This window comes from Oryctolagus cuniculus, chromosome 13 (assembly GCF_964237555.1).
Source record: "Oryctolagus cuniculus chromosome 13, mOryCun1.1, whole genome shotgun sequence".
Taxonomy (NCBI): domain Eukaryota; kingdom Metazoa; phylum Chordata; class Mammalia; order Lagomorpha; family Leporidae; genus Oryctolagus; species Oryctolagus cuniculus.
The window spans coordinates 96,510,511-96,523,399 of NC_091444.1; the positions used below are offsets into that span (position 1 = coordinate 96,510,511).

The 12,889-nt window shown below is 38.0% G+C and overlaps 1 protein-coding gene across 50 annotated transcripts in view; it reads right to left on the minus strand.

The window, feature by feature from the left end:
* Positions 1 to 12,889, minus strand: part of LOC127483472 (ankyrin repeat domain-containing protein 26) — a 225,911-nt gene that overhangs the window by 62,685 nt on the left and 150,337 nt on the right. For 49 of the 50 annotated variants that reach the window (XR_011381699.1, XM_070055993.1, XM_070055991.1 and 46 more), the window contains 2 exons: positions 10,156 to 10,328; positions 3,106 to 3,267 (listed from right to left, as the gene is read on the minus strand). Coding sequence is in view for 49 of the 50 variants with exons in the window: in XM_070055993.1 (XP_069912094.1) it covers positions 3,106 to 3,267; positions 10,156 to 10,328 (335 nt within the window). In the remaining variant the exon portion in view is untranslated. The remainder of the gene's footprint in view (positions 1 to 3,105; positions 3,268 to 10,155; positions 10,329 to 12,889) is intronic. The other variant, XM_070055978.1, reaches the window with a different exon arrangement.

Sequence of the window (12,889 nt, forward strand, 5' to 3'; positions counted from 1 at the left end):
AAGTTTTAGCCAGAGCCACTAGGCAAGAAAATAAAACCAAAGGAATACAAATTGGGAAGGAAGAAATCAAACTATTCCAATTTGCAGATGACATGATTTCATATTTAGGGGATGCAAAAGACTCCACTAAGAGACTACCGAAACTCATAAAAGAGTTTGGTAAAGTGGAAGAATATCAAATTAACACACAAAAATCAAATCAATAGCTGATCTATACATAGACAATGCCATAACAGCTACAAAAATTCATACCTTCAAATAAATTTAACCAAGGATGTCAAAGATTTCTATGATGAAAATTACAAAACATTAGAAAGTGAAATAGAAGAAGACATAAAAAGTAGAAAAATCTTCGATGTTCATGGTTTGGAAGAATCAAAATCATGAAAATGTCTGTACCACCAAAAGCAATTTACAGATTCAATTCATTCCTAATCAAAATACCCATCAGATTTTTCTCAGATTTAAAAAGAATGATGCTAAAATACATAAGGAAACACTAGAGACCCTGAATAGCTAAAGCAATGTTAAACAATAAAAAAAAAGCTGGAGGCATCACAATACCAGACCTCAAGATATACTATAGGGCAGATATAACATAAACACATTGGTGCTGGCACAAAAACAGATGTATAGACCAATGGCATAGAATAGAAACTCCAGAAATCAATCCATGCATCTACAATGAGCTTACTTTTGACAAAGAAGACAAAATCAATCCCTGAAGAAAGAACAGTCTCTTCAACAAATGGTGTTGGGGAAACTGGATCTCCTCATGCAGAAATATGAAATAAGACCCCTACTCTACACTTTACACAAAATTCCACTCAAAATGGATCAGGAGCTAAATCTATGTCTCAATCCCATCAAATTAATAAATAACATTGAGGAAACTCCATAGTATATTGGCATAGACAAAGATTTCTTCGAAAAGACCCCAGAAAAGCACAGGCAATCAAAGCCAAAACTGACAACCGGGATTGCATCAAACAGGGAAGCTTCTGTACTTAAAAAGTAACACTCAGCAAAGTGAAGAAGCTCCGACAGATTGAGAGAAATATTTGCAAATTATGCAACTGATAAAAGATTAATATCCTCAGTTTATAAAGAGCTCAAGAAACTCAATCACAACAAAACAAAAAATCCAGTTAAGAAATGGGCAAAGGACTTTAACAGGCATTTTTCAAGAGTGGGAATTCAAATGGGCAACAGGCACTTGAAAAAATGCTTAACATTCTTCATTTTGATTTATTTGAGGACCATAAATTTCATGGATTCCATACATACATATTTAGGAACATAGTGATTCTACCTACCCTCCATCCCACCCATACTCCCACTTGTCTTCCTCTTCCCCATCCTCTTTCCATTCTTATTTTTCACAAATATCTATTTTCAGTTAACAAACACATGAGATTAACCTTATACTAGTTAAAGAGTTCAACAAATAGTATGAAGGAATAAAAATTAGTATGAAGCACAGTACTGACCCAGTAGAGTCAGGCATTCATGGCTACAATTTATTTTATTTATTTTTTTTTGACAGGCAGAGTGGACAGTGAGAGAGAGAGACAGAGAGAAAGGTCTTCTTTTGCCGTTGGTTCACCCTCCAATGGCCGCAGCGCGCCGTGCTGATCCGAAGCCAAGAGCCAGGTGCTTCTCCTGGTCTCCCATGGGGTGCAGGGCCCAAGCACTTGGGCCATCCTCCACTACACTCCCTAGCCAAAGCAGAGAGCTGGCCTGGAAGAGGGGCAACTGAGACAGAATCCAGCACCCATACCAGGACTAGAACCTGGTGTGCCGGCGCTGCAAGGTGGAGGATTAGCCTGTGAGCCATGGCGCCGGCCCATGGCTACAATTTATTGGGTTAAAAAAGTTTTAAAAAATCAGTGAAATGCAAATCAAAACCACAATGAGTTTCACTCCAGTTAGAATGGCTCTCATACAGAAATCAACAACAATAAATGTTCACAAGGATGTGGGGGTAAAGGTACCCTAATCCACTGTTGGTGGGAATGTAAACTGGTGCACCTGCTGTAGAAGATAGCATGGAGATACTTCAGAAATCTCAATACAGACCTACCATATGATCCAGCCATCCCACTCCTGGGAATTTACCCAAATGTAAAGATATTGGCAAATGAAAGAATAACCTGTACACCATGTTTATTACAGCTCATATGAAATGAACCAAGATGTCCATCAACTGAAGACTGGGTAGAGAAATTATGCTATAAATACACTATGGAATAATATACTGGGGTAAAATGAAATAATTTCTTTTGTTACAAAATGGATGTAACTAGAAATGATTACTTAGAGTAAAAAGCTTATCTCAAAAAAGACAAATACCTGTGTTCTTTCTGATCTGTCATAACTAATAGAGTATGTAAAATGTAATCTATTGGGATGAAATTGACATTTTGAGATGTGATGATTTTGAACAGCTCGTCTTGAGTACTGAGGAGCAGTGTTTTTTGTTGTTGTTGTTCATACTATTTGTTGAACTCTTCACTTAGTGTATGGTTAACCTTGTGTGTATAAAGTTAACTGAAAATAGAAATTTGTTAAAAATAAGAATAGAAAGAGGAGAGGAAGGAGGAAGAATGGTGGGATTATGGGTGGAATATAAGGTAGGAAGAATTACTATGTTCCTGAATTTGTATACATGATGCATGATGTTTGTATTCCTTAAATAAATCAAAATGAAAAAAGTTAAAGTCTTCAAAAACAGATGTTCCATTTCTGAGCCAATTCTGAATGAACCATCTTTTACCATAAAATATACATGAATTGAAGTTCTACAGATAATTTAAAGCACCAAGCATTGTTATACCTAGATATGTGCATAAAATTAAATTCACTATGCGTTCTGCTACATCATTTCTAGTAGTATAGATGGACTAAAAGCTTCTATGTTAAAATAAAAGAAAATCCCCTTGACTGCCACATTTTTTTGTCAAGTATCTTAACCTTACTGCAGTATTGATATAGTTGAGTATTCTCTTGTTTGGCTTGTAGACTACACTATTCTTTCCTATTTTCATTAAAAGTAGTCACCATTAACATTGCTTCACTGGAAAGTAAAGAATTCATAGATTTTACCTTTTAAGACGATCGAGCTCACTCAGATTGTTGTCATAAATCACTTGCAGTAGACTTCTAGTGAGTGAAAAGCCATTCTCAAACACTGGTCTAATCCCATACTCCATGGAAGTCACTTTTTCATTTTCATTTTTTATTTCCTTTACATGCAAGGCAGGGCAGCTATTTTAAAAAGATCATTAACATGGCAATGTTTTTTACTCTACTGGGAAAGATTAAAGAAGCACAATTTTGACAAAATTCTTATTCTTCCCCAACTTAATTCATTTACTAACTCAAAACAAGATAGGAAGTGATAACTACTTGTAAAGAAAGGTGTACAGGAAATTTAAAAAATTACATGAAAATTGGGTGAAAAGTAGTTTTGATACAAAAACTTTGAAATCCAGGATGAATAATTTTTTTTTTGAAAGGCAGAGTGGACAGTGAGAGAGAAAGAGACAGAGAGAAAGGTCTTCCTTTGCCGTTGGTTCACCCTCCAATGGCCGCCGCGGCCGGCGCGCTGATCTGATGGCAGGAGCCAGGTACTTATCCTGGTCCCCCATGGGGTGCAGGGCCCAAGTACTTGGGCCATCCTCCACTGCACTCCCTGGCCACAGCAGAGAGCTGGCCTGGAAGAGGGGCAACCGGGACAGAATCCGGTGCCCCGACCGGGACTAGAACCCGGTGTGCCGGTGCTGCAAGGCGGAGGATTAGCCTAGTGAGCCGCGGCGCTGGCCAGGCTGAATAATTTTTATAACATGCATTTTATACACTTACTGAACACACCTTGTTATATCTTCTTTGGAAAACAGGTAAAAACACAATTATGATATAAGGTAATATGGAAGGGTTGATATTGGGAGGGTGGTGTTTCACCTATTCGTTAATAAGCAGGGGGCTGGCGCTGTGGCATAGTGGGAAGAGCACTGCCTGCAGTGTTGGCATCCCGTATGGGTGCCAATTTGAGTCCCTGCTGTTCCACTTCTGATCCAGCTCTCTGCTGTGCTCTGGGAAGGAAGCGGAAGATGGACCAAGTCTTTGGGCCTGTGTACCTCCTTGGAAACCCGAAGGAAATTCCTGGCTCCTGGTTTCAAATCAGTGCAGCTCTAGCCACTGTGGCCATTTGAGGAGTGAACCAGCAGATGGAAGACCGCTCTCTGTCTCCCTTTCTCTGTCACTCTGTAACTCTGCCCTTTAATAATAAATCTTTATATATGTGTATATAAACATATATATATATGTTTATACATATATAAACATACAGGGTAAGACATTCTTGTCCCATATCAAAGTGCCTGGATTTGAATCCTGGATTCACTATCAATTCCAGCTTTATAATATACTGGGAAACACCAGAAGATTGGTCCAAGTAGTTTAATCCCTGCCACTTTTATGCAAGACATGGTTTGGGTTGCTGACTATGGGCTTAAGCCTGGCTCAGTTATGGCCACTGAGGGAATTTATGGGGTGTATTAGAAGAGGGGAGTTATCTCTGACTGCTTCAGATTCTTTTTTAAAAATATTTATTTATTTATTATTTGAAAGGCAGAGTTACAGAGAGGCAGAGAGAGAGAAGTCTTCCATCCACTGATTAATTCCCCAAATGGCTGCAATGGTGAGAGCTAGGCTGATCTGAACCCAGGAGCCAGAAGCTGATTCCAGGTCTCCCACACAAGTGCAGGGACCCAAGGACTTGGGCCATCTTCTACTGCCTTCCCATGCCATAGCAGAGAGCTGGATCAGAAGTGGAGCAGTCGAGATTCAAATCAGCACCCATATATGATGCCAGCACCTCAGGCAACGGCTTCAGTAGCTACGCCAGAGTGCCAGCCCCTGTTTCAGACTCTTAAATAAAAAAGTGTTGATATTGGAAACTGATATCTGAGCACAGGAAAGCTTTACAAAGGAGGTAAAAAAAAAAAAAGGAAAAAGAACTCATGAGGGAAAAATGTGGATGAAAACCATTTTATTTACAGAATGTGCAAACAAAGAGTAGGCATGATATCTGATATATTTCTTTGGAATTTGCAAGAAAAATATAAAATACCTAAATCTATCATTGAGAGATGAGGCCTACACTAATTTTGAATGCTACACTAAAATATAGAGGTCCACAGTCTGTAAGCATAATATTCAGGTTTGGAAGTAGCAGTTATAATTGTGCTATATTTTTGGTTTTTTTGTGAAATATAATAATGCCAACCTTAGATGAAAATTTAACATTTAATTTTTTAATTTACTTTGACAGGCAGAGAGGCTGATGGAGTAGGAGGAGGGAGGGAGGAAGGAGCAGAAGAAGGGAGAGGGATCACCTATCCTCTGGGCCAGGGTGAAGTCAGGAGTCCAGAAATCAATCCTTGTTTCCTGCCTGGGTGCATGGACCCAAGTACTGGAGCCATCATCTGTTGATTTCCAGGATATTATATTTTATTATATAAGGTATAATAAAACATATATGTATATATAATAAAACATATATACATACACACATAAATGTAGACTACTAGAGTCGAAAGATTACAAATGTATATAATTGCCAACTAAAATAAATAGAATGAACCCAGATAAAATCAATTTTTGAGTATTATTCTAATGTCTAAAAAAACTCAATGGATAAGCTGCATTCACTCAAGTAATAAAAAATTATTGAGTAGCTGCTCATTGCATGCATGTTAGGGCCTCTTCTATGTACAAAAGATATGGCAGTGAAAAGACAAAATCCAACACAAAAGAGTAAAGCAAAAACATTAGCAATGAACAAGCTATATAAAAACAAAATACAGTATGTTAGAGGAAGAGAACAAAAGCAGAGAAACGATGTTTTCCATGTTTAAGGGAGGTGTGGACATATTAGAAGGCCAAAGAAGATCTTGCTTAGGAAGAAAAACATTGAAGGAAGGAAAGGAATCAGCCAGGTGGACATCTAAGGAAGAATCTTCAAACACAGAAGGAGCCCAGGTATGTTTAAGGAATAGTGAAAATTTCTGTAGCATAAGTAGAATGAAGGAGATGGAAAATCACAAATTGAAATCACAGCGATAAGGAGGAGTGAGGTCACAACATGTATTGCCTTGTAGGCATTAGAAAGAAGTTTAGTATGTGAAGTCAAATGAAATCACCAGGTTTTAAGTAGAAAAAAATGACATAATCTGACTTTAAGAGATCCCCTGTGTTAAAATTTAATGAAAAGAGGATTTATGAAAAAATAAACAAGAAAATCACTGAGGAATCTACAAACTAATATAGACAGCAGCTGATGCTGACTTGGATATGATGTATCTAGTTTCTGGACATATTGTGAAGGAATACTTGACAACATGTGCTGTCACATAAAGGCTGAGGTCTAAGAATGCTCCAAGGCTGTTGGTAGAACAGATGAAAGAGTTGCCATTCGCTGAAGTAGGAAAAACTATATGAGGGGCTGCTATGAACAAGAACATCATTAGCACAGCACTAGGCTAAATTTTAAATACTGAATAAATGACCAAAGAGAAGTGTTGAGTAGGCAGGTTATTATCTAAAATATGGAATTAAGGAGAGAGATCTATGTTGCAGTTAAAAATTCATAATTCATTTGCATAAACAAGATAGTGAAACCATGAGAGAAAAGATCAAAGACAGCCTTGGGATATATCCATGTTTTAAAAGTAGAAGATGAGAGAAACAAGGGAAACAACACAGGATGGAGTAGAAAAGAAACAGAAAGAGACTGGTTGAGAATTATACCCTGAAAGCCAAGTCAAGAAATGATCTTGAAGGAAAAGTGTTCTACAGACATAATAAAATGTTACAAAATCTAAGCTGAGACTTAATGCCCAAATATGTTTAGCTTGTCCTAAAATAGTCTGTCCACAAATATAAGACCATAAGTAATTGTTATTTTCCTATTGTTTCAAACTATATTGACAAAATGTATTATTTGAAAAGAATTTTTTAAAGATGTTTTACCCTCAAAGGATCAAATATTTTGAGTGGTTCATTAAAATGAGAGCCTGTGACAGCACTTTGCCACAGAGGGTTAAGCCACCATATGAAGTGCCACAATCCCATATGGGCCAGTTCGAGTCCTGATTTCTCTGCTTCCAATTCAGCTCCCTGCTAAGGTGCCTGGGAAATCAGTGGAGGACTGTCCAAGTTTTTGGGCTCATGCAACCATATGAGAGACCTGAAACAAATGCCTGGCTTCAGGCTGGCCCAGGTCCAGCCATTGCTGCCATTTGGGGAGCAAACCAGTGGATGCAAGATCTCTCTGTATCTCTTTCTCTGTCCCTCTAACTAGAAAAAGAGAGAAAGAGAGAGAGAGAGAGAGAGAGAGAGAAAGAGAAAAATAGAGAAAAAAGAGAGAGAGAGAGAGAGAGAGAGAGAGAGAGAGAAGGGAGGGAGGGAAGGAAGGAAGGGGGGAAGGGGAAAGGGAAGAAGGAGGGAAGGAAGGAAGGAGGGAAGGAATATTTAATGAAAAGAAAAGGAGACCTTGGAAAGTACTACAACATAGATTAAAAATCAGTGGCAATCCAGAGAAAACCTGTTTTGGAGGGGTTGTGGGAATGTAAACAACTGGAGTGAGTCCAAGAGTGAAGAGAAAGTCAATTTGAGTCAGGGAATAGAGACAGTTCTCCCAAGGAGATCACTGCTAAGGCCATGATCATTGAAGATCTATTTTTCTCCATGTTTAACTGAATTTTTCAATCCTCGCATAATGATTTTAGGGAATATTTGTGATTCTCTAAAGTTGTTGGAACTAAAAATGTTCTGATCAAAGCAGTAAATAATTCATAAACTTAAGGAAGTGAATTCCTTTAAAAGTTCCTCACTAGGTATTATATAACTGATTATTACTATTCTGCTGATAATATTGAAAATCTAAATTTTTCAAGGGCGACTTCTGGGTTGCTTAAAAGCCAGGAGGCAGGAGATTCTTCCATGTCTCCCACATGGGTGCAGGGTCCCGTGCACCTGGGCCATCTTTGGCTGCTTTACCAGGCAAGTTAGTACAGAGCAGGATCAGAAGAAGAGCAGCCAGGATTTGAACTGGCACCCATATGGGATGACAACACTGCAGGTGGAAGTTTAAGTTGTATGCCACTGCACCAGCTCCAGAACTAGAGTTTTTGTAAGCTTTATTTGATGTCACTCCTGAAAAATACAGTATGATACATTCTGAAACATTCTTTAGCCTGTAGTCCATCTTCTAAAGGAAGATTTATTGCATTAGCAGTACCAATGTTTTGGCATAGGTTCAGTAAAACCGTGCCCAAGAATAAATCCAGCTGAATCTTTCCTAGTACTGTTCATAAAGTTTTAGTGATATTAAGCCACACTAATTACCTTATAGTCTATGGAGGATTTCGCACCACAACTATAGAGACCTTCTGATGCCAAAAGCCTAAAATATTCATTATCTGGTTCTTTACAGAAAAAGTTTACAACTCCTGCTTTAGCAGATCAAACATCCTTTGACGCATTTGAGAAGGTTTACCTAACAAACTGAAATGCTTATAAGGAATATGGACCACAGTATGCAAATACCCAATAATGCTCAAATTATTTTATAGATTCTATATTTTAATATTTAGGCTCAAATTGGGATCAAAACTCAAAAATAAAATAGGTATTGGTTATAAGAAGTACAAGTGTCCCACGGACTCCCCTTTTGCAACTCAGCAGATATGGTATTTTAATAAAATATGCTTAAGATGCATCACCAAACTAGTCACATTAAATATTCTCTAGTTGTGAAAAAGCAGTGTACTATAGATAAAACCTCATTTTTAAAAATGGTTGCATATTGCGTTCTTTTATTGGTATGACAATTTATTTCTATTTTGATTGGTATTTAGACTGATTCTAAATTTTTGATAAACAATGTTATTGTAAATGTCATGTACATAGGCAACATGTTTTATTAACCTATTTTCATTTTATTTGGAAGGCAGAGAAACACATCTAGATAGACTAACATATTAAGAAAGATTTTCCATCTGCTGTTTCATTCACAAATACCCAGGACAGCCAGGACTGGGCAAGGATCCCCAAGGGTCTGAATTTCCACCCAGGTCTCTTTAAGTGGGTGTGGACACCCAAGTACTGGAGCCACCATCTACTGCCTCCCATGAGATACACTCTTAGGAAGGTAGATAGGGGGCCAGCGCCGCGGCTCAATGGGCTAATCCTCCATCTGCGGCGCCAGCACACAGGGTTCTAGTTCCGGTCAGGGCGCCGGATTCTGTCCCGGTTGTTCCTCTTCCAGTCCAGCTCTCTGCTGTGGCCAGGGAGTGCAGTGGAGGATGGCCCAAGTGCTTGGGCCCTGCACCCCATGGAAGACCAGGAGAAGCACCTGGCTCCTGGCTTCGGACCAGCGCGGTGCACCAGCCACAGCGCACCAGCCACAGCGGCCATTGGAGGGTGAAACAACAGAAAAGGAAGACCTTTCTCTCTGTCTCTCTCTCACTGTCCACTCTGCCTGTCAAAAAAATAAAAATAAAAATAAAAAAAATAAAGGAAGGTAGATAGGAAGCAGAGAAGTATGGACTCAGACCACCTTCATATAGGAAGAGTGCATGTCACTGGCCCTGCAACATATTTGTATAAATATCTTTATCATATGTGTTTTACATCCTTAACACTAATTGTCCTATTACATCTTACATAATAGATGATGACAATACATCATAAATGTCATTAACTTATGGGTGTAGTAGGGTACAATAGACCATACTATGCTATCTTGTCAGGTCTAATCCCAGAGTGAAGTTGCTACAAGGGCAAAGAATGGTTTATTTCAAATTTTGACATGTGCTCTTAAGCTATCCTTCAGAGAGTCTTATAATTGTATTTACCAACAGTAGATAATAACTTTTCCCTCACATTTGCCAACTATTAACTTTTAAACAAATACTTAGCAGTATGGTTTGCAAATATTATTTGTTTCTTGATATATTTCTAATTCCAAAGCATGGAATAAAATCCTTAGTAAAAATATGTTAATCATAGATAATAACCCAATTAGAAGTGGCTTTATAGCACAATAAAAATCACATCACCTAATGTTAAATATTGCTATAGACTTACGAATAATATTCTTCACTCTTCTTAGTGGCAGATTGCTGGTTGTCAAGGTCCCCGCTCTGTCTCTGCTGATTCAGTCCACAACCATCACTGTCATCAGGAGGAGCAGCACTTTCATGCAAGTTTCTTAACACTTCCATTTCCTTACTTTGGCAATGCTGCCCTTTTTCTTCAAACTTTAATGAAAGTTTCATATTAAAATCGCTGTTAGTACATAAATATAAACATTTTTGTGTTCATTTATTATTCACTTTATGTAGCACATTTATTGCTACATAAATGTTTTACATACACTGTTTTCTACTACAGTGACAGAAAAAAATTTTGAACATCCTGCTACTGGTTGGAAAAAGTTTATCAATAATACTTTGGATATTACACATGTTACAATTCTTCAATAAAACAACAATGGAAACTGGAGAAACAATTCACCTCCAATAATTAGCTCTTACAATACACCACAGGCAATAGACAGTGTGCTAGAATCCTACAATGGTCTTAAAATGCTAATGTAAATTTCTGGTATTATTGATATTATTATTTTTTTTGACAGGCAGAGTGGACAGTGAGAGACAGAGAAAGAGAGAAAGGTCTTCCTTTTGCCGTTGGTTCACCCTCCAATGGCCGCCGTGGCTGGCGCACCGCGCTGATCCAAAGGCAGGAGCCAGGTGCTTCTCCTGGTCTCCCATGGTGTTCATGTTCAGGTAGGGTTATGATAAATAACCCTACACTTCTTAAATATTTATTTACATATGAGAGAGAGAGAGCACTTTCATTTGTTGGTTCCTTCCCCAGATGGCTGCAATGGCAAACACTGGGCAAGGCTGAAGTCAAGTGTCAGGAACTGCATCCAGGACTCCCAGATCAGTAGTAGGGGGCCAAGCACTTGGGTCTTCCTCCACTGTCTTCCTCACGCCATTATCAGGGAGTCAGATTGGAAGTAAGAAGCCAGATTATGAATTGTCACCAAGTGGGATGCTGGCATCAAAGGTGGCAGCTTTACCCACTATGTAACGTCAGTTCCCTTTTAAAATATTTATTTATTTATTTGAAAGTAACAGAGAAAGACAACCCTATAACTTAACTACATTGTAATAAACTTTAATCCTGGAAACATCAATTTTGAAAAAATCTAGAAAGACCAACATTTAGAATTCAAGAAATTTCCTTACAACATTATTGGATAAAAAGATTAGCTATTATGCAAAATGAGCCCATTTTTTCTATTTTATGAAGGAAAGCTTATGAGCATAGTGCCAAGTGTATACAGTGAAAAACACAGCAGTCTCTAAGAAAACAGGACAAGCAGTGGCATATGAATATGCCACACATCATAAGCAACAACTTCTGTTTAAGTGCTTCACACAGAAATGAAGAACCAAGCCAGAGTCTGATATAACTAGAGAAAGAACACAATTAAAGGGACCAAAAATTCACTAGGTTAACAAAGGACTGATTTGCTAGGAATCATCCTGATGGGAGGATCTAAAATTCTTTTTAACTGGGTTTGCTCTTCAAAGTAACAAAAATTTTAAGATTGTTGATACTGGCACAAGGAATTAATTGTCCAAGATAATCATGTTTAACATATTTTTTAACCAAGAACTGTTGAGGAGGAAGATGTACTTCATGGAAGTTCAAAGTGATTACTGCACCTAAGACACTCGCCATGAATTCTAGTCAATGAAATGTATTTGTGCTGCATGTTATATACTTTAGTTTCAGCATTACAGCTCATGGAAATTTTGGTGCATTCTGCTTCATTTCTGAATTTAAAACTTTTGACAATTCTCCAAAATGTCAAAGATGGTACTTCCTCATTTTATGCTTTTATTTCTATCCACATTTCACTATCTAGTATGTTTATTAACCTGTATGGAAGCAATAAGAGAAACACGTAAAATATGTCACTTTCTGTCATTGTCACCTGGATTTTATATTAACCATCCAGATTTACAGGATTTGACGATGCAGGTCTCTAGTAACAGCAAGGAGGCTTCCCCTCTGTGCTCTAAGCTATTTTTTCTCTCATTGCTTTTATAATTATTTTTTCCATAGACAATAACTTTTAAAGTATTCACAGATCATTAAAACTTTAATATTATAACATTCTTAACCATTGGGTTCACAAAGGTGTAAAACAAAGCTTTAGAAAACTATGTTGCCAGGCCGGTGCTGTGTCCTTGGGCCCCTGCACCCACGTAGGAAGCCCGGAAGAAGCTCCTGGCTCCCAGCTTCGGATCAGCGCAGCTCCAGCCATTGTGGCCATCTGGGGAGTGAATCAGAGGATGGAAGACCTCTCTCTTTGTCTTTACCTCTCTCTGCAACTCTGTCTTTCAAATAAATAAAGTAAATCTTAATTTAAAAAAACTACGTTTCCAGCAATATTTTTCCCTTTAGATCCTGGGATATTTGATATTCAGAAAAGGGATACATGTTCACTAAAATATATCCGTCCAAGTTTGCCACACCTCAAAAGAAGAGGGAATGTCATGAATTGTTAGTGAGAGATACTGAAAAATAAGCTTCCCTCATTTTACAGTCACTAAGCATATAATTTCATAGACGGAAGGCATGAAGTAATTAAGTGTTCTGGCCCCATTATCTACTGATAATGGGAATAAAACTTCAAAAGGTTAAATGATTCAGACAAAGTACACAGAGTGGCTTTTCCTAGCATTTTATGGCACTAACAGAAAACACACACTCTATAACACTGAATCAGATACATTACCAG